Raw genomic sequence first — 23,911 nt, 5'->3', positions numbered from 1 at the left:
GGAGTTGGATTTGATGACACTCATGGGTGTCTTAGGTTGCAATGCAAGATGTAACCAAAATTATGTATTCTATTATCATCTGTTAAAACCAGATGGGGTAGTGTTCTTCATCTATACCAGGACCTACCCTCCCTCCAGGAGGATATCTTCTGTTAATGGGCCATTGAGTCTCACTGCATGCCTGATAAAATTACATCATACCACTGTGAGACGCTCCACCCAGGGGGAGGAGCCAAGCATTACTTCCTGGATATAGTCAGAGACTTAAAACACCCCAGTCAGCCTTTTTCCACCAGATTCCTAGAGAAAGACCAGACCATTCTACATCACCACTAAACCTTCAAAAGAAAACTACACCCTTCTACAAAGTCACTGCTTCAGCAGAACGTCTGTCACTCCAAGAGGACTGCAGCCATCACTTAATCACACTGTTAAAACACCCTGACCAACAGGGTGTCAGGTTGTATTCTGACTCTGCCAGTGCTTTTCGTACCACTGCATTTTATTTTAATTTTCCTGTTAAGTTGTAGTTTGCTTTTTTTTATACTTACTAGAAAAAAACTGTTATTCCTACTCCCATATCTTCGCCTGAAAACCCCTTAATTTCAGTATTATAATAATTTCAAAAAGGGAGTTTAAATTTTCCATTTCAAGAAAAGCTCCTGCCTTCCGTAACAAATACCTGTCTTTTCAAACCAAGACAATGGGTCCCTACAACTCAGAATATTCTATGACTCTGGGATTCTGATTCTTTCTCATTAGTGACAAGCTTCCAGTGACCTCCTAAGTATAAGATAACAAACACACTTCCATTTTTATCACTATCAGAAGAGTACAAACAGCCATGCAAAACAGATCTATGAGACAAGGACACTAGATGTTTTCTGACCAGCACCATGTATTTTAAAAGACTATTCTGTGCAAGATACAAACTTCTCCTTGCATCATGGGCTGCACACAGTCCTATATTCTTTTAAGCTCCAGCATCTTCTCTTGCTGCTCTTTATGGACCTTCCATTATCTCTTAATGTTCTAGGTTTTTTTCCATGCTCTTCAGAGTGATCTCCAAGTTGCCTTAAGTTCGCTTTCCTCGTCCTGCCTGCCTTTTGTCTGCTCTGTAAATATTTCTGTCAAATAACACGAATCTAGGTATTGTTTCCTGCACATATAAACATCATTCCTTCAGTCCTTTCACAGTTAAGAACTACCATCCAATTATTTTAGATTACACAAATTAACTCACTTGGAGAACTTTGTTATACAATACATTGGTCGCAACATCTCATCTCTAGTTCATTTTCTACAGCCGTCCTACCTACATGTCACTTCAAGCAGATCAATCCACTTAAAAATCCACTTCTTCATAACTTCTAATGAAATAATCAGATAGAATCCTTGATGTGCCCTTGAAATTTCCTAGCAATCTTGCAAGATCCTGCAAGCATTATGAATCCAAATATATGAAAAAATATCTCTAATAATGTCCATTATACTCCACAACACACTCCACATTTATGGATCCTATTATGTCCACTTCATCACCAGTAAGTGATGTACTCTACTGTGGAATCTCTGTGCCCAGAAATCCCACTGGAATCTAAATTCTTCTTGTATCTGATTTATATCAAACAGAAAATTATTAATGCCTTGGATTCACTAACTTCTTGCCACAGGCATGTTTGCTAAACAATGTCATTCCTTGAGACAAATGATAAAAAAAACTCTAGACTAGATAATCTAGACTACATAATACTAAATGAAGCCAATTGTTAACAAGATGTGCTTAAAAGGGTAAATTTCATATTATTAATAAATAAACATTAACAATAGATAATTTAACATTTTATGTAGATTTTAAATGTTTGGTAGGTAACTTATTCCCACTATTTATTCCCACTATAAATACTAAAGTTTCTCATATGAATGAATGTTTTTAAAAATAATAAACCCATGAAAATATTCACCTAACAAAAAACAGTTTAAGCCTGCATGTATCTCAGGCAGCACAAAATTCCCAGAAAATGCAATACCACACCCACTAGAATTTGCCAAAAAGCAGTGTACAGCAGCTACCTGTCATGCAATGCAAAAGGGAACAATCCTTGTAGAAAGTGACATATGCTGCAAGATAGCTTATGATGTAAGATAATGTAAGATAGCGTATGCTAGGAAAAATAAATCCTACATAGTATGTAAAAAATGGGTATCCAGCTAAATTAAAACCAACCTATAAATTTCTAGGAAAATGTAATTTTGTGGACAATTTCATTGGCAAAATCTCTAAATACTGTTAAACTTTACTAAACATTTAAATTCTGCAGAATGAAATGAGGTGACTCAGCATGCAACACACCAATGAATGTAAATAACATATTGCACGTAATTTCTCTGACGCTAAGCTAATGAAAGAATGAAATTACATCATAAGCTAAAAATCGATTTCAAATTTCTGTTGAACTAGGACCATGAACAGTTAACGTGCAAAATGCAAACTTTCCTTTAACAAACTTTGTAATTACTATCTTACTCTGTTTCTCACTACCTCAGGACAGCCTCAGTTAAGATATGTGTATAGATACAAAAATAATACCTACTCTCTGTGGCATTCAGGAGATTATATGCAAGGAGGAAAACACTCCTGAATAATGCCAATAAAATACTTTAAAATACATTATGTAGAAATATAGACTTATAATTAAAATTCTATATGAACAATTTTTTTAGATTATATACTTGAAATAAGTTACAGTATTTCTCAATTGCCAGGGAAATTACATGAATCATTATGTACCATGTTTTACATTTGGCATGTAAAATGTGAAAACAATGCAACAAAATGGCTGAAAACAAGTTGAAGATGAAGTTTCAGTGACAAAAACTAGAAAGGCAGTATGGATCCAATAAGAAAACTCATTGTAGTAGAGAGCAAGTTGTCTCTGATCTTGGGAGAATGTTTTTGGACACCTAACAGCTTTTTTATTACTGTGGCTGATTAAAATGAAAAGCCCTACTACTAAAATGTTCTTTTTGATGAGGTTTCTTGCCATGAACTATAGACCTTGCAGTCCAGTGGGATACAAATCCTTTGATCCCGTGCAGTCACATAAATTCAAAGTCGTAAACCAACATTGAATTTGATTTTATTAGTGTGGCTGATGTTGCCAGAATTGTAATGCAACCTTGTTTTTCTTCTCTTTTCTTCCTTTTCTTTCATGGAGGGTATGGAAAGGAGAGTTTACTGTCAACATTGCTTCACCATATAAAGAACTAATTTCTTTGGCAACCAGGCTACAAGATCAGGCATTATAACAAAGCTTTGTTACTATATAGGTAAGCAATGATATATGTTGCTAAGTTGAAACAAATTATTTGGATTAAGTAAAGGCTGAAGCAAAAAGCATTATTAGAAAAGCACATAGAAAACAGTAACCAAAGATAAAGTTACATATCTACAGAAGGATAATGAGCAGCAATGCATATTTCTCAACAGGAATTATTCAGCCAAATAGTGCCATGACAATAAAAAAAAGTAACCCTACACGTTTAGAAACTGACAATTTTTATTCTTCATAATGAACACAATTTTTGCCTAAAAATTCAAAGACTTTATAGGGATGATTACTCTCTCCACCAAAATAGTGTTCTCATGTGCAATCAAAACAATAAAAAGAGATTCTGCACGGATAAACAGAAGTATAACATCAATTATGGAAATGGCTCTGTATTTATGTAAAAGATACACCTACTTTAAACTAACATATACTATACTCTAATTATGCATCACCACACTACTCTAGACATTCCCATTAAAGAATTTGAAAAATATGCTGCACATGAAAATATCTTAGAAAAACCAGCCTCAATGAACTACTCAAAAGGGAGCAATCAGGACAATCATAATTTTATCCCTTTCCATCAAACCTTCCGTGTAGTGCAGCTATGCAGAAACTTTCTGTTCTACAGAACTAGTTATTGCATTCAGTGAACATGATGGGAGATATTCCTGACAAAAGTTAAAAACTGAATAATGAAAAAGCATCAAGCTTTTAAGACTTCTGCATTATGTGTGCTGAAGTTGAAAGATACGGAAGAACAAAGCATGGACCCTCACAGAGACACAACATCACTACAGAGGCATGATAATGCTGATCTAGAAAAACAGATTCTATACTTGCTCAAGCGACAAAATTCCTGCAAGAGGAGTCACAAGACATTTTAGTCAGTTTCCCTCAAGTAGTCACCAATGATACACCTTCTTTTACAAAAAATGATCTAGATATTCTGGGATCCAATGCATAGTTATAAAGTAAGTTAAAAATGAACTGTGATTGAACATATAGGCAAATGTAAGCATCCCAATAAGTCCATTATACCTCAAGTCTGTGTATAACAAGATTACATGCCTATCCTAATACATATTGTAAAGTCCAGTTTATACTTAAAACATCCTGACAAATTAAAACTTACAACAGTAGCAAAAAACGTAATGAAACTACTTATATTCAGATCAAATCTTGATTAATAAAGCAAGGGAGGGCATCACTCAGTGACCAACCAAAATAAAATCAAATACTGAATGGACTGTATTCATTCCAGGATACATATTCTGGAGAAAATTGCCCACATAGAAGTAAAAGTTGTATTGTGATGCCCAGACCCAAGTCTTTGCAATCTATCTCCCACCGTTTTCTGTCCTAATTTCCAGACTACCTCTTTTGCCTTTCATCTTGCCAGTGTAGTGTCTCAAGACTGTATGCCACAAGGACTGCCAGTCCTAGTATCTCTAGTCACTATTTTTTACCTGAAATTGTACCTTTCTCCATACATACATCCAGCTCTTGATGTCTGCTTTGCTTTACAGTGGGTTTTCTTTCACATTGTCTAATCATCAATAAGGGAGGGGGTCAGGAGACGTTCGTTCTGAAAGCATTCTCTGAAGGGTGATCCCCACCTAATCAGGAGTAACTTGTGTCAACCATTAATCAGTGAAACTTAGTTTTGACCCAGTATTACTTTATAACAACTTTGGTGGCTTTATGGAAATGGCAGTTAAAAGTTTGTTCAACACCAGAAGATGTAATCAATGATCACTAGATTTGTAAAGTCAAAAGCTGCTAAAATCTGATCTTTACTGAACCTGAGGAAAATAGTTTTATTCCAATTTCAGTCCAATTTCAGACAGGTTTTCCCTTTATCAGCAAAATGTTCATCATTGACAAATTTGTCCCTGCTCTAAAACCAGGAATATTAGAGCCAGAATTTTCAAACACAATATTATGCATTTAATTCAGAAAAAATGCCTTACAACTACTAGATTTAAACAAATATCTGGTGTAGTAAATATCGAAGTGCAGATAATTTTGGCAAGAAAGTGTATTTTCAAAATCAAAATGGTAACTTTGATACTATGTATTTTTTAATGGCTCTTATAATTCCATGATGACACTTCAATTAATTTGTCTTGTATACAATTGTTTCCTGTGTTACAGAGGTCTCCAGTATCTGTAAAACTAAAGTTTCATCTTGTTCAGAGTATGCACCCTATAATCCTGACTGCATAACACATTAACCTGAGGCAAGGTGATGGGATAAATTAACTTTCATAAACTATGTTAAATGCAGCAGGTTATAATGAATTTTAAGTGTTTTGTTTTAGCCCTAATTAAGCAGAATGTTTTGTAATGTGTCTAAATTTGAGCAGGAATTCAGTCTTGCTGAAGTTTTAATGCGATAAATTGCTCTGCTCTATGCACATTTTAACTATGTACTACCATGAACATGTGCTGAAATAGAGTTAAAGAGATTTTCACTGTTTTCAGTGTAGGGAATATGGTCTGTGGTAACTTCTTAAATAAACAGGAGAATCCTTGGATCAACATGTGGAATTAACAGCATTCTGCAGCTGACATGAAGTTTAAACAATCCAGGTCTCACAGCAAAATTGCATTGAAAAGAATGGAATGGCAATATGGCAAGCAGCCATATTGAAAAAAACCCACAACACAATGAAAGAAGACTTCTGGGATATTCACACTATCTGATAAGAAACTATTAACCATGTAAACATATTGTTAAAGGAAAATAAGGATGAAAAGCATAAACTGCATCAAAAATAAGATAAATAGGAAGTCAATGGAGGAGACAAAGGGGGAGGATTTTGCTTATTGTAAATATCAGAACACAGCAGCGATGCTTAAAACGTCATCAAGAATTTGATTACAGAGTAGGATTTGAATATAGAAATTGTAATGTGCAAATTTTTAAAACTACCAATTTTTTATTAACTAAGCACTGAACTGAGGAATATCTTCACACAACACGAAGAATCATTCCAAAGTTCCTTTCTGAATGAACATGAAATTGTCAAGTGGTTCCAAAGATATAAAATGCTGCTTGCTGTAGAAAGTTACTGTTTTACTGCTCCTGTCCTTTGTTGCCTAGTCTGCTACTTTACCTTCTCTAGCACTGGCTACGCAAATTTTTCAGTAAAGGAAGATCTTTCTTTCCTGCTGAGATTTTACTATTTTGGGAAACGCAAACTTTAAAGATAACGTTGCTGCCATTTTCTGGGAGCCTTAAGAGTTCTAAAATCAGTATTTTAATACAATTTCATAGGAGTTCAGTCTCTTTTTTCTCATAACTTTTATGGTTTTTTTCAGTCTCTACATTTTTTTCCTCTCTTGCACTGCAGAGAGACTCTGCAGTGAACATGGAGAATTCCTTCAACAGGACAAAGTAACCAAGAAGAAGATTCATAAAGGCATAAAGTACACACACCGTGGTGTAACCATACATTTAGCAGCTGAAAGACTGAAACATTTCAAGTTAGGCAAGATTAGTATCAATAATTAACCACAAGCTGGGAGACCTTCATCAGTTCACCACATGGAAATGCTGAAAAGCCTGAACAGCTCATTAGGAAGAACTGACTAATAAACCTTTGCTGACCTTGGCGCTCCTTTGAGCTGCAACTCCACCAGAGAGAGAAGCATACATGATACAGATTTTCTTCTATATGTGCATGCCAGAATACAAAAATACAACAGAGAACACTCAAACCAGCCAGCCACCTTATGGATGCATTTCATCTTGTAAAAGTTAAAACAATCATTTCAGCCTCCCGAAGCAAAATCTTATTACCAAAAGTCAGCATATATCCACATATATTCAAAAGTTTGGGGTTTTATAACTACTGTGGCATATCAAAGCTTTCAACACTGTTCATCATTGGACCCCATATCTTAACAGTAGATTTCAAAACACAGTGACTTCTGACAATCATGACGTCCCTATCCCATGCAAGAATTCCCATATGCACACACAAAACTAAGGGGAAAAAAATTAAATCTTTTTCTCTAGAAAGGAATAATAAAAATCCTCGTGAGCATCCAGGTCAGATGTCTTTCAATTTAATCTGCTCAAAAAGATTCCAGTTTGTTGTAAGTCTACCTATAAAAAAAAGATGATTTATGCAAATTAAATACTGCAAGATGTTTTGATTTGGTGTTAAAACATCCAATTTGTGATGTATGCTCTGAAGCTGAAATGAAATTTCACTTCTAACTTACTTTATCTAAGACATTTTAAACTGCCAAAATAAAACTGAAATCACCCACTTCTATAAAGAAGTATTTTGATATTCTGGAGTACAAAAGCTTTCAACACTATTCACCATTGCCTGCCACAGTTGAATTAAAAATTCCAAAATGTTGCAAAGCGAAGCAGCACCTTTTGCTATGCCCATGTTATAATTAAAGAACAATAGAAGCATTCATAAATGGAAGCATACTGACCATGGGGGAAAACAAGTGGGAAGGTGAAAAGACAAAGAAACAAGTAAGGACATAGGAAGTATGAGACATGAAAAAACAGCTTTGTAAAATAATGAAATGGTCATCATAGAGCTAGGGCTTTACTACTTAATAAAACCTTAAGTGTTTTTATGCCTTTGTGGTCTCAGTACAAAATAAAAATTAATGATCTTTAAATTATCAGATAATGTTAACTGGTGCTCTGACTTTTCCTTTCACATTCCTTTTTCCTTCCACGTGTTTCTTCAATGTTTTCTGGGCACTTTGAGGCATTGGTCTTTAATCTCAATTTATGATATGAAATAGTTTTCAAAGTTAAGGAAGTTCTTCTGTGAAAAGGAAATTACTTTCTAGCCACTTCTACATTTCAGCTCTTGGAACCTTCACAAAAAAGCAAAAATGCAAACATTACCAAGGAGGGCAAAAAGGTCACTATGAACACCTCGTGATACATTCTTCTCTAAATGAGGCCAGCTTGCTCTTTCGTAATGTCACTGACAGCTTTATACCAAATGCATTACAATTCACTATTTCTTAAGTTTCAATAATATATTTATAACTGTGATAGATGCAACTGCACAGGTAGTTCTTTCTAAAATTTGCCATGAGATATTTTAAGAGATATAAAACCAGGATTTTATTATATAATGTTTACTGAATAACTTATAAGCTAGCATTAATTTTTATCAAATAGTTATTAGTATTTCTCACACTATATTATATGACATGCATTATGTAATACTATTATGTAATATAAAAACCGGAATATACTAATATTCTCAGTTTGGAAATATATAAAAGACCTAGTGAGGTGGAGGAAGCCTAATAACCTGTACCCATGCATAGGGTAGAACAGCTAAGGACTTTCCTTCCATATTGAAAAAGCAGTATTAAACTCACACATAACTAAAGATGATGGGATATTTGGTACCTTTGTTCTAAAGGGAACAAGTAGATATTAAGGAAAAACTTAAGTTTTTACTCATTTTATCAATGTAACTTGCAGGAAAAAAAAGTATGGTGCACCCTTGTGCAGCTATGTATCGGGTTAAAAATTAAGCACTGCAGACAAAATACTGACTTCAAGTAAATTCCTTTCTTTCAGAAGTCAGGAGTCCATTTACATTATTTTGATTTATGTTGTTGTCATCTACTTAGTTGGTTATTAGATACTCAAGATTTGGTTCTGCTGGGCAAACACTAGGGGAAGGTGTTGACAGCTACGACTTATTGATTGAGCAACTTCAATTCCAGTTTCACAACGTGCAAGATAATTTCTGACCTAAAACTAAAACAGAAACACAAAGAGTGGGTGGGATGTCACTATACTCAGTTTAGAAGGAAGTATGAAACATGAACACGTTTTTGGGAACTTTTTCTGAGACTCATCTGACATCTAGTGGCAAGAGCAGGGAAAGCAATACACTTAACTACAGAACAGTTCCATGTCTTTAAAACATATTATTCAGTATTTTGCAAATATTAAATGAAAAATTCAAGAAATTCTTTGAATGAAGCAACAGCATTACCCTTTTTAGACATTAATTTCATGTGGATGATTCAGTTTAATTATATACATTAATTAACCCTTCAAGAGTTATGTATTATGCAGATTGTTATGCAATAAGAGAAGGTACAGATTCATCAATAATTGACTTGGTGTAATACATGTTGCAATCTTAGTAAGTATACATACTGCATGACAAAAACCAATTTCAAGTAACATCAAAAAAAGGAACAAAGCTTCAAGTTTTGGTGACAGCAAAGATGACAAAGTAAAATATAGTGCCCTTCCTACCCAGTGATTTTTGTGCATCTTTCAAGACTGCTGCATTCACTTCAACTTCAGTCTCACCGATTTAGCACCAACCCTTTCAAACTAGTGGTATAGGTAAAACCCTGGCGGCACTCTGGGTATTCTGTATGAAGTTTATAGGGAATTAACACAGTGATAACTAATATTGAAGAATTAAAACCAATCTGGAATTCCTGTTCACACACTCAAGAAATCAAAAACCCTACAAAAATAAGGAGTACAAAAGTATAGGGCACTTTGTAATGCTAAAAATAAACATACTACTCATCTATAAGCCACTATATACAGGTTTCAAGGGACAGAGTCTAGATTATGTTGCTTATTTTCACCTTCTGCAGACAGTTTAATAGTATTTTGAGAACAATATTTTGAGAACTTTCCCATACATATACCTTCCAGAACTTCTTAACATTTTTTCTAGGCCTTTTAGGAATAACAAAGATGAAGGGTTTCACTCCTAACCTTTTGCAGAGAAACTATGATAGTCAAACCCTCTTCAAAGACACCAGATACCAGGATTTGGATCACCCTGCAAAAGAGCAGGGTCAAAGAAATTCCTGTCTGTACGTTCCTTCAGTGCATACCACAAAATCAGATTTAACTCAAAAATTTCCAATAGTTGGGATATCTACCATAATATTTTCCTGTATTCCCTTACTAAATAAAATGCAACATATTATTACATGAAACCATGACACAATTTTACTCCACCATTATATGTTCCCACTGAAATTTTTTAATGTAAATTTCAATGCTTCGCATTACACAATGTGATCTGCCTAATGCAGATACAGTTAATGTATCAATGTACTGGATTACCAGAATTCCTGTGTTAGTAAATCTGTTTATTTTCCATTATACTTGCCTTAATGATGACAAAGGAAATACTGAATGTTTTGTAATTGATGACCTGTATACTAATGATTTAGCATATGAATCTGCCTTAGAACACAGTGCATTTTAAGAACATATCACAACTGGTGAGAAAAGCAAGATGCTGTTAATTTTAACTAAGGATGATTACCAAATTCAGATTTACTGACATTTAAGTTCCTGCTTTTATGACAAAAACACTTCCTTGTAATATTCCACTTTATTTACCACAGCAAAGGGAAAGTGAATTCTAATATTAAACTGTGTTATTTCTGATTTTGATAACTAGTTAGCCAAGTTTACACTCCAAGAGGAGACCAATATAGAGTGCTCAGTACTAAACTTCAGAAAGTCTCACACATGCTTATTTTCCTATTAAAATTACAGAAAACTGCTTCTACAGAAGTATGTTCCACTGAGAAAGAGTACATAGTGCCAATGCAAAAATACTGCACTGCTGTGTTAGTGGGAAGAATTTAATAGAACAACAATAAGGAGAACTACAAAGAGGAAACAAATAAAACTAATTTTGGACATCATTTATGAGTGCAGGTATAGATCTTAACCAAATTAACTTTAGCTGAGCTGGCAGTCAACTGAAAACAGCTTCTAGAAATAAAGAATTAAATTCTTAATATTTGATAGAAAGTGTATGTTTACACCACTCAAATCTGTAAAATGCACTAGTCAGGGAAAGAAAGTAAATAATTACAAAAGTATACCTTTAATGTTTCAATTTCTTCTTTGTGTTCCCTCTTTAAGTGCAGAATAGCAGCTTGGTACTCTGTAGAAATAAAAAAAGTACATTCCCTTAGAGTCAGAAAACAATGTGCCATCTTCAGCATAGAAAATTTCACACAACACCACTGGGTCCAGAATGCAGGTGTAGGGTCACAAATAAATGAGTATTTACAGTGGTGATGGAAAAGAAAATCTGAACACAGTAATTAGCATTTTTTTCTAACACCACATGATCTGATTTTCCATGGTGTTTCTGAGAGAAGAGGATAAAGCACAAGTCTTCCATGCTGAGAAGGGAAAATACGGGAAAAGATACGACAGTCTGAAATAACAAAAGGAAACCATTTTTGCTTAATTTTGCAGATACATGTGGAACTGATAGGATATTATATGGCATGCACATGGCATGCACAAACACCCCCTCACCTGAATTCTAAAACAACATGCATCAAATATAGTGATATAAAGAGAACTTCAAACATACAATCACTGCACACAGTCTAATTGGTTAAAATAGCAACCACAAATACAAATTAAGATCTCAGAAAGTACCAAACAGCAAGATAGAAAGAATTCTCTCTCTTCATTCTATCATACAAAGATTAATTACAGAGTTTAAGTACAGAATACTGTGAATGAGATACAGGATAGCTCTGCCAATTAATGAGAATGTAACAAAATCCAAAGGCTGAGAGCATGAAACTGAAAGCCAGAGAAATTTAAATTGGCAGTGAAAAAAATGAGGTCAGGCATTGATCACACAGGTGTAGTGATGGCATAGATTTACCAAACACAACTCTAGGACCACTAATGCTATGATTCCCTTCAATCTGTACCACGACTGTACTTGGCCAGATGAAGAAAGAGAAACACCTTCAAAACACTCATGTAAGGCTTTAAGAGACCTTAAGAGGTCTATTGTTAGGCTGAAGTTACAGCCCTCCTAAACAAGTGACTGGAGCTTGTTCTTAGATGATCAAAGTCCCACTTCTATCTGCTTTCAAATCAAAATTCATCCAAAAGTGTGTTTCCAGTTTCCTGGTTTGGCTTCTGCCTCCTCAATTAAATCCTAATTTAAACAAGCTTTGAAAATAGCCTGAAGAATTTAAATTTTACTGTCAATGGTCTCTAAGACTAAGGAGTTTGTATGATCCATTCAACAGAAGAACTAACAAAATAGTGTCAAAGTATCAAGGAATGGACCAAAGTTCCAGATCAGTAAAATACTCCAGTGCTTAGCTGCTCTTTTTAAATTTGTTTTTCTCTTCAGAGTGCATGACAGAAAGAGGAAGGACAAGGTAACTTGATCAGCACCATGAAATCCACATGGCATGGAAGCTTTTAATATAAAGCTGTTTTTCTCAAACACAGGTGAAGTTCTATTCAATTGGCTGAATTGACATATAAAATCAAAAGGAAAAGGGATCAGTATTTTACAAAGCATAAAATATAAACCTTGGTGATTCCAGTTAGTTATAGTATCTATCTAAACTTCTTGCCCTCTACTTAGAGCTTTCTGGCATGGGAAAATTGCCTGACTTCTCTGCTGGAATCACAGCTGGTTAGGTCTACAAACTTTTAGATTTTCTGCTGTTAATTCCTTTGACTGGACTCGTTGATATTCCATCTAGATACAGATTTTGCATATCCATTCACTGAAATAGGACTTAAAACAGTTGCCTCAGGTCCCCAGAAAAAGCTGTGACCCTTCTTGCAACTCAGCCCCTTAAGCAGTCAGCTTGCAGGGCATGAACCTTATGAACATCCCGACTTAAAGGTTAGCTCTTTAAGTCACATGATAGCTGAAGCAAATAACAGGCTTTGAAAATGCTCCTAACAATCAGTTCTTAGTTTGGCTAACAGAAGGATACAAATCTATCTTAACAAAAGATCTACTTTCTATGTGGGATTACCCAATGATTAAAATTCTTTCAGATTTGGGTGAGAGACATAATTCACCTATGCTGACATAGACCTGCACTAGCACCGGAAGCAGATTTTTCACTGTGTCTACCCCTTCCCAGCCCTCTGCTGCTTATTTTTTGATCTTGGCACAAATGTTTGTGCAATTAGAGAATGATGGAAGAATCCCCATTAATGAAATCTAACACAGAATATGAATCTTAAAAAAATTTTAACAATTAAATATATGTCATTGTTGGCACATGTTTTGCATTGCTTCTAGCTGAAAGCTCTGAAACAAGTACTAGAGATTGTTTTTAGCTTTGTCCTAAAGCAGAAGTAAGATAGAGGGTAGCAATTATTTTGCTGTTTACTTATACCTTAAAAATATGCTTAGAAAGTACTAAGTTATAAGAATTAATAATCAAAATTTCTTAAAACACTGGTACTGCATAAAAGCAAGTGCATCATAAACTGATATGTTGTAACAGATTTAATAGATTGTCTATGATGACATAAACTGTCATTCAACAGAATAAGATTCTTTTGGTTTTTTTCTACCATTATATTTTTTTTAACTAGAAGAAACTATCTATTGGCTAGAAGCTGACATCCAGAAAAGTACTTAAATTCTCAAGCAGATGTTTATTCTTTCTGGCCAAGATGATATAATGAAAATCACATCACAATTATATTGTCTTGCATGATATAAAGTAACTCATGTCCATTCCTTTTCTGTTCTGTGAGGTCACCTTAATTTAGTATAATTGTACACAGATAGTTAACATTTTAAGAAAATAACCCCTATACAGAGATGGCAATCAGAATCATTAAAATGCTGAAGAATTTGACTAGAAAAAGTAATTGCACTCATGTAATTCCAAAAATCAGTTCCTTAACATATTGGCAACAGAATAATGAAGTTTAATTATGCAGTGGTGTTGGGAAGGTGCTTAGAACGGTAAAAATCAAACTAGCAAAGTAAATAATACGAATAATGACATTTAATAATATATATATATTTAATAATGACATTTTAACAGAAGGAACTATACCGGGAACAAAATATAACTTGGGCTTCATAAACTACTGAATTCTTCAATTCCATTTAACTCCAAAAAAAAAAATTCACTTAGACTACACATAAAATCCAGAAATACCAACATATGACTGACTGATGACTGACTGATTTGTCTAGGTTAAAAATTAACAATGCCAGAGTTTAAGAAATCTGAAACGGCTCTGTGTAGCTAGCCTGATTCCCACATCACTGTAATCACTGTAACTCATTCAGCCTTGTTAGCTAAGACAGAGGAACACCTGAGGGCAGCTCTCAGACCCAGCCCAGACTCAAAGCTGCAGATGAACTGCAGGACCCCCACTCCCTGGTGCTGCCATACCTTAAGCACCTTCCAGACTAACACGGAAAAAAGCTTCTAATCACAAACCACAGAATGGCTGAGGCTGGAAGGGACCTCTGGAGGCCATCTGCTGCATACTCTCACCTCTCCCAGAGCTGGTTGCCCAGGACCATGACCATGTCCAAAGGGCTTTCAAATTCTTCCAGGAATTTCCATCCTCCTCATCCTCTCTGGGCAACCTGTGCAAGTTTCTCAGTCACCTTCACAGTGAGAAATCCTTTCCTGATGTTTAGCCAAGCCTTTCTGTGTTTCAGTGTGTGCTCACATTGATCCTGATACCATGTACCACCTGGCTCCCTAATTTTTACACCCTACATTAGAGGTCCAAGCTGATCCTTGTGTCATAAGGTGACTCTACCTAGTTTGTGCAATGTCACGGGGGTTGCATTTTCATAAAATCAAGAATCATTAAGTTTGGAAAAGATCTCCAAGATCAAGTCCAATCTTTAACCAAGTATCTCCATGACCATTAAGCCATATCAAGAAGTGCCACATCTACTTATTTTTTGATTACTTCCATGGATGGTGAGCCGCTTCAATGCTTAATCACTCTTTCTTAATACCCAAATTGAACCTCCCCTAGTGCAACTTGAGGCCATTTTACATCATCCTATCACTAGCTTACTGGACAAGAAACCAATCCCCAGCCACTACCTTCTTTCAGGTAATGAGCAATAAGATCACTCCTGAGCCTTCTTTTCCCCCAGACTAAACAACCCCAGCTTCATTGGCTGCTTCTCATAGGATTTACATTCCAGATCCTTCATCAGCCTGGTTGCCCTGGACACGCTCAAACAACTCAATGTTAATTTTCTGAAGCTTTATATTCTTTTATTAAGATGGCTAACAGAAGGCCGATTGTACAAATATCCTGTTAAACTTGTCTGGTCTCCAATCTGCCTGCAAGAAGACAGTGGCTGTAGGGCATAAATTCAGCTTCCCCTTAAGCAGATATTACTGTTAAGGACTTTTGAGACAAATTAGATAAAACTCAGATTGCTAGTGCTAAGTGCTCCTATCCTGAAAAATGACCACATGCAAATTAGGACTTTGTCGCTGAGAAAATAATTTAAAATGTCACTCCTTTACAAAGGGCATTTAAGCAAAAAAGTAAACAACCACATTGCACAGATTCCACTCCAAACAGCTTGGAGTCTGAGTTTTCATTTTATTACTTCTAATTTACTACTTTTTCCTTTGTTTGGAGAGTATGCCATCCCAAGAAAAAATTAATAGATCATGTAAGGTGTTGTCCACTTGGGGATATTCTTTACTTTTGCAACCTGATGCTACCTGCAATGAATAATCATAACCCACTGAAGCTAAAGCAAGCTTTCATGAAAGTGAGTATTTTTTCTAAGATAGTGAGATAAAGCAGAAATACATTAAGAAGCCTTAAACAAGTATTTGTTACATTTGTTGGTAGTTCGCAACACAATACCATGTCATTGCAAAATGTTTCACTAAAACATTTTTTGAAAGTAATCTGAAAGTTGGCAAACTACACAGGAAGATGTATAGAGGCCTCGGTGAAGACTAAAGATACACAGTGGCATGACAACACAGAATTTCCTTTTTCTATGCTGTTGTTCGAAAAATAAATCAAATATTCAATGTTAAAAAAAAAATCTACTTACTGTGACACTTAAATTTTCATTTACTGTCATGTTTTGCCATAGCCAGCAGATAATATTCTGATGAGAGAATGCTAACTTGCATTCAGGTCTTCCCCACTTTATACTAACTTTGTATCAGCTGCAAATTCTCAAGTCTTACTTTTCCAGTTCATTGCTATTGTTTTATTCTATGTATGAATATTGTTATCTTATTAGTTTCTATGGATGCTAGCTTTGGAACAAGCTGCAAGGAGCTGCAGAAACTGCAGGCCCATGGCCTCTCTGCCTGAGAAGCTAGCCTGAGAACTTCATAGGAGGATTTCAAAACAATCCTCAGAGACAGAAAACAACTGCCAGGTGCTGTTTGTCTGTCCTCTTGTTCTCCTTGCAGGAGAGAGTCAGGGGGGTGTTGTGCCCCTGACCAATGATGGTGATGTAGCACTTTGCTAACCAGTAAGAGTTTCTTTTCTGTACTTTCCACGTATCTGTCTATAAGACAAGCCTAGAGCAATAAACTAGAGATTCTCTTGTTGTGACTCCCTTGAGAGTCCGTGTGGTTCTTTATCGCCGTTCCCAATCGGAACAACATGTTTCTAATGTAAATTTTTATTTTAATACAGTTTTTTGTCTTAACTTTTTCCTAATGAATAGCTGCTGAATGTTTTTTGATAGTAACATATATATTTCACATCTCCTTGTTTCTTATAAGGTGCTTGGGAAAAAACAAAACAATTTTGGAAGTGATGAGCTACTTAATTGTTATGATCCTGTTTTGCCACCCATTGATACAGTCAATATTAGAAAGCATCATAATTTTTAGTCATGCTATACTTGGGTCTGCCTTCATGCAACTGCAGGAAAAAATAATTCTAATTAGTACTTTATTGGATTTTTAAAAATTACTTTATCATGAACATTGCAAAGACAGAACTAGTGCAAACAGGATAACCTTCTTTCCCTAACTGTCATGTTTGGTATCAGTCTGCTTCATGATTTTAAAGTATGTTGTCAGTATGGATCATATAAAGGTAACATTGACTAAAACAATAGCAGTCCATCAGGAAAATATATTATTTTCTTTATCATTAGGTACTACAACATTTGAAATACTCCAGTAAAAGAAGCCTGGAATGAATATCTACCCAAGTAATGGGCTGCAAGAAGGAAATAAAACTGTTTTAACTAACTACCAAATGCAAGGAGGAAGTAACTCTGTGTCCTGTAATTTCATCAAACATAGTATGCAAACAGATAAAAGAATTATTGTTGAAGCACAATGGAAAAGCTGAAGCAGCAACCCCAAACAATTAAAAATGGGTGAATAAGGAAGATGGACACGATGTGAACAAAGAGCTTAAAATGCTGTATGGCATCAGACATGGAATTTATTATAGAATTACAAACATCTACTGTGTGAAACAACAGAGTATCACACATCATGAAACAGTGGACAAATGTCTGCAACCTTTTGGACATCAACATCTGCTAGAGCAAAAACTGCATAAACACATAGGGAACACTAGGGGTATATAGGTATGACATCAGAAAGTTTTATTCCTTTTCTCTTGAATAGCAATTTTTATACTAAAAAGTACCTGAAACTGAGAAAGTTGACAGATACAAAAACTTACATATGGGTAAAAAAGTAATGCAGTGCAGAAAAGCTCCTTATCCTGATTAGGTTATACAAAACGTACAATCTTCTCAATAGTCACTGTACTTCAGGAGTTTTAAATTTAAACACAAAATAAATTGAAAAAAGGAAGAGATATTCAATATATCGGGCTAATTTTTAAAGCAGTGTGTTTTCTAAAATTTTGGACCTGAAAGCAAATCTTACAAAAAATGTACAACACAGGACTGCTTGAACATAGCTTTAATAATCATAAAAACCAAATATCTAAAACAGCAGAATATTCCAGTATTCATAGGCTTTTGTTATCTGAATATGAACAAATCCATCAATATTTACTGCCACGACTGCTCAGCTTTATTATTTTTCCTAACCTTTTAGGACAAACATGGTCTCCAGGCAGCACAATCATAATTTCTGTGAACACATTTGGGACTATGGTTTCTACAGAGAAAGCTGAGTTGCAATACTGAAGTGCTAAGTGTATTGAATGGGTGCTTTAGTTTCAGCTGGTTTCTTTAAACCACACTGAATTCCCATACAAGTACACCTCTAATCCTTTTAGTTACAAATCCAGATGATCTTCAATATCTGAACCACCTATCTGTATGATCAGTATTGTTAACTGTGTTCATGAAGTTGCATAGGAAGAGATGAGTGGTAGGATTTCCTTTTCTCTTCCATGAACAAGTCTACGATGTTGTTTACCTGTTTGTTTCATTAGGATGAAGGGAAAAAACATGAGATTTTTATGAGACAGGCAAATAAAATTTTCCAACTTGCCTGGCTTCCCAGCAGGCAGGAAATAACACGAGCGACCTCTAACTGTAAGTACCTACACATTTCTAAAAACTCTGCACCTCCACCTGAGTCCTGTGAGGAAGAGCTCACTTTGAGTGAGATTTAGGAATGGTATTCCCCAGTTTGGTACCCCTCACCAAGACTCTCCCAAATGACACATTGCTGTCTTGTTCCTCCTTTCCCTCTCACTTCCCGCTGATGGAGTTGAGAATCTCAGACGTCAAAAATGAAGACAACAGGTTGAGATATGAACAGTTTACTGGAAACAGCAATGAGATAAGAAAATGAACAGAAATGGCAACAATATTAATAACAAAAGTATACAAGACAGAGGGTGATTCACATGCAAAAATGTTCACCCTGGACGCTGTGATGATGACCTCTCCTGCCATGCTTTTTTGACTGGAAGCCAGAGCCCCTTTCTCTCCACCCCTAACAATGATGTAAGGTGGTACCAAATAACATTAGGGTCCTGGATGAAACTAGGACATGAGGGAAATAGGAAAGGCTTGCAATTGAATTGTGAGGGAAAAAGGTATCTCAGATCAGACTGCCCAGAAGTCCACTTAATGGCAGTCGATACAGACAATGTAACTTTCCTAATCTCAAATCACTAATGGCATGTGCAGGGAAATTCTAACAAGCTCCGATACAAACTGCTTAAATTAATGCAAAATTGTCTTAACACCATCTTATTTCCTAAGAAGTATCCATGCAACTGTGACAAACATGACTGGACTGTCATAAAACTTCAAAGGGAACAGGATTTTGTACTTTGTCAAAGTCAAAGTACTTTGGATTTATTTCTTTTAATATGATGTCTACTCACATCATCATCTAAATGGTGTTTTGTGGTAAAATTAAGGAGTAGTTATTCAGTGACATAATATAAGAAGAGTTTATCCTGGTCATAAGTCTTGATTTTAAATCTTATCACACTGAATCCTCACGAATGTCTAGTATTCCTAACTTAATTACAAAAAAGGATCAAGGAAAAAAAAATCTTAATCCTTACAAAGTTTTAAGTCTGCAGTTTTCTACTCCTTAATTCTATGAAAGCATGACAACAGATTACCTAATGAATAAACATACACAGAAAAATATAAATGCTTTGAAACATGCCTTAGTTTTGTCAGTTACTTCAGCAAACAACTGCAGAAGTGAAAAATTATTGTAGAAAAAAGAGGAATACTATCAGTATTAACTGAGTTCAAATTCTGCTTCATTTAATTATTACACATTTTGACAATAACTGCCCACCCTTGGCAGTGTTCAAGGCCAGACTGAATGAGACATCGAGCTACCTGGTCAAGTGGGAAGCCCTTGGCCCTGACAGAGAAGCTGGGACTAGATGATCTTTTAAGGTCTCTTCCAACCCAAACTATTCTATGATTCTAGAATTTGCTAATTTAAAAGAACTGCTTTAAAGGAGCTCCTGAGTCATGAGCATTTTTTCAAAACATCTATTTTAAGCTTTACTGAAAATCCAAAAACGGCCAACACTCTGCATGTCCTGCTCTTGGTGGGTACAAAACTGATCAAGAAAACAGACAGACACAGCAGGGGCTATAAGTGAAATAAACTTCAAAAAATCAGGTTAACATAGTTAATTCCTTTTCTTAAAGGACAATTAAACCTCCTTTTCCTTCAAAAGACATCTCTACTGACTCATTACTGGGAGGCATCCCTGCCCATGGCAGGGATGTTGGTACTAGATGATCTTTAAGGTCCATTCCAATCCCTTAATATTCTATGATTCTATGGTTACCAATGACATTATCAGTTAGTATTTAATTAACCCTCATATAGTTGTTAATGGGGTTTTACGGAATTTCTTTGTCAGCCTTACATGTGCTCTTGTTTTGAATAAGGATCAGTGTGTCCAGATAGTTTTCCATAATTCTAGTGTTAAGAACTATCATCACTTTAATTTTCACTATTGTCTTTGCTCCAAAGACTTTAGAAAAAAAACCTACTGCCAGATTATAACATGACTAATGTGAGACTAAGAAGAAATTCTCCTAAATTCCACTAATTTCCTCATTTAGTGGGATGGCAGCCATTGAAACTGAAGTACTGTAAGCTAGAATTCTGAAAACAGTTCCAGATCTATCATAGAACTTCTGTAGTCTTACCAAATTTTTAGTTCTAAACAGTGGTTGATGGAGCAGACTCAGCCTTTACCCCTACTATTCCATCAAGGAAAGATAAATACTACCTTTATGGTAACAAGAGAGACCAAAGACTAGACACAGACAGACAACATTACAATGTTCCACCCACCTGGTGGCCCCTCCTTGTAAAGCTTTAGGTGAGCTAGAGACAAAAGCATAAGTGAGATCGTATTTAAGCTTCACTCAGGGAATTTGCATTTTACACTCATTAGCTACATATTCTAGCAGGGATTCTTGCACATCCCCTGCTTTTCATTCATTACTAAAAATATGTAACTCAGTATTTTCAGCTCACCCTTATATTTTTCTGTCCTGCAAAAAATTATCAACTGCTTGTGAACTGCCTAATTTCTGAAGTGTTGCTAAACACTAGCACTGCCTATCAAATCAGACGGCAAGTACTTAAATAAATTTCTATCATGTAAAAATATCCCTTGGATGTTCCTTGGATTACCATGGGCCACATGCACTAACACTATGAAAACAAAGCTACCTCTGTAGTAACGTCCACTACCAAAAACAGGCCATGCAAACCCAATACACTTGGAAGTACTTGTATAAAGCTCTCTCTGCTTGATACATACACAGAATATCATATGCTTATATTATTCATTCCTCAAGACTTGCAACTGGAAATAACAATCATTCTCACTCATTACTGTATTTTCATATTGTGTGGTAAGGAAAAGGGACCAAAGCAGATCAGAAAGCTTAGACTTTTCTGAGAGATTAATTCCATACAATCTGATTTGAAATCAGAAGTTTGAGGTGGGAACACTTTCAAGAATTCCTCATTTTGCTTTTCATTTCCAAAACATGCATTTAAAAAAGAAAGTTTTAGACTGTGCAATAGCAGTGACTGATACTGCTGACATATGTGACAGACAAAATATGCCACCAGGTGGCAGAAATAAAACATCAAACCAAAAAAATATTCCTGATGATTAGTAAAGTATAAAGCATCCTTTACTATTTTCCAAAGAAAATACACAGTAACGCATGCATGCTTTTCCCAATGCATAAAAAACTGAACATGAAATAAAATCTGGTTATTTTGGACAACCTACATAACCGAAATGTCTAATTTATGGTCAGTTTTATCATCACACAGGACTTGTCTGAACACAAAGCAACAACAATGTTTACAAATATACTCAATAAATACATGCTCATGAAAATCTTATAATACTGAGCATGCTGCACTCCTCAAGATTTCTAAAAGAAAAGATGCAAGCAGTCACTGGTCAATCTGGTGACCTGAAAATTCAACCCAGAAAAACTAGATAGGGTAGGTCATGGTATTTCAAAGGGAAAATTTCATTCTTCAAAACTGTTACAAAAAGCAATTATACACATTCAAATATTATTCAGTATTATTCTATTGTGTTCACAACTGTGCTATGCGAGAATTACCTTTTCTTCTTTCGTAATAAAACAACTTACCTACTTAAATAACTTTAAATAAAATGTTACATGAAAACTTTTCCCACGGAAATCTCCATAACTCACATTTCAAGTGGATGGGTTACTCCTCAAACTTTACACATCAACCTAGGAAACTTCTCTGCCATAATCTCAAAACTTCATGTAGAAAGCAGAAGCTTTGAAGTTAAATGACCTATATAGCCACTTCTGGTCAGTACACTCATTTTTGTAAAAAGCCATACATATTAAACTTGGTGTGTGGAAACATGCAAAATAATGTTAACACAATTTAAAAGTAATTAGAGAAGAAAAGCTGGAAAACTTGAGTGCAATCTACCTTTCTTGAGATGTACCACACCCTGTAGTATAAAGAAAATCATTAACTTATAATTATGCTGATTCATTAAATTTCAGAATAGTGAGGGTTTCTTAATGTTTTCTCCCTGCATGGTAACCCTTGGTCTCATTTTCAATATTCCTCTTTATTACAGCATTTGTTTCCTTCATTTCCTCATGCAGTTCTCATCTTTAACCACCGGGTGTCAGAAGGGAACCTATTCACCAAAGCTACACCTTTATAATTACTTTTTATTTATTTTTCCAGATGTACTGATGCAACCATAAAACAGCAGCAAATTCATACTTTTCTTTCAACAAATATACACACAAGCAACTTTCAAAATTTAATTTGTACAGTCTTGGATTGTTTTTTATAAAGCATAACTGCATTTGAGCATCCTTTTATAACTAGGAAATTACATTTTTTTTTTGCTCAAAGAAATTCACAAAATCACCTAATTTTTAGGGATAGAGGACTGGATAAAATAACACTGCATGTTTTTTTAAAACACGATTCTCATCCTCCTTCCGTCAACCCCCATCCATCTATTCCTATCTGTCCTCTCTTCTTTACTTCCCACTGAACTTGAATTCTTTTACAGACCCGTAATTCATTACATATAAGGATGCTGAATCCACAGACTGGGAAACGAGTGGACATCCTTCACTTTCAGCTTAATTTTTTTTTTGTTTATTTTGTTTTGTTTTTTTTCATTTTTAAGACAAGGAAGAGCCTTCCAAACCTAAATTTTCAAACATTCTAAGAACCTTAAAGATTCTGGTACAGTGAAAATATGACAGATGTGAGAAAAGGAGACAAATGAAGAGGGACTTGTGGAAAATAAACAGCCCAAAACAAGCCAATAGTCCAGTATCCTAATACTGTCCAGGTATTGAAATACAGAGGACACCAGGTACAGGACATGAAGTATCTTCACAATAGCCACTGAATTCCCCAAGAATAGTAGAACTGTATCCACAAAAAATCAGCTTCTTATGGAAAAATGAGCACCCCCTTGATGGTCTTTTATGGAAATGAGGAAAATAGTTACTCCTCTTTCTGATTGCAAAGCAGTATAAAGCACTATTCAAAAGCAGTAACCTGAGTAACTTATCTGCCTGACCATTCCTCAGCTGTGAGGGGTTACAGTTACAGTTCATTTACCTGATAGCAGAAATGAATAGTTTCACTTGTCATTTCACCCTCCCACAAAGGCAACAGCAGAGGTACTGCTGCTGGGGACATTCAACACTAATTCTTTTTCAATAAATGTCTGACTTTGTATTTACAAAACCAATCTATTACAGGATCACGTTCACCATGCAATATGGTAAACAAGTAACTCTTTAACAGCAAAC

General features: G+C 35.3%; 1 protein-coding gene across 5 annotated transcripts in view; it reads right to left on the bottom strand.

The window, feature by feature from the left end:
• FMN1 (formin 1) overlaps positions 1 to 23,911 on the bottom strand; it is a 176,554-nt gene that overhangs the window by 93,606 nt on the left and 59,037 nt on the right. For all 5 annotated transcript variants that reach the window (XM_023928341.2, XM_086892712.1, XM_023928340.2 and 2 more), the window contains one exon: positions 11,223 to 11,284. In XM_023928341.2, coding sequence (XP_023784109.2) covers positions 11,223 to 11,284 — 62 coding nt within the window. The remainder of the gene's footprint in view (positions 1 to 11,222; positions 11,285 to 23,911) is intronic.

This window comes from Cyanistes caeruleus, chromosome 6 (assembly GCF_971803275.1).
Source record: "Cyanistes caeruleus chromosome 6, bCyaCae1.hap1.1, whole genome shotgun sequence".
Lineage (NCBI taxonomy): Eukaryota > Metazoa > Chordata > Aves > Passeriformes > Paridae > Cyanistes > Cyanistes caeruleus.
This window is presented reverse-complemented; position numbering and strand designations above follow the sequence as displayed.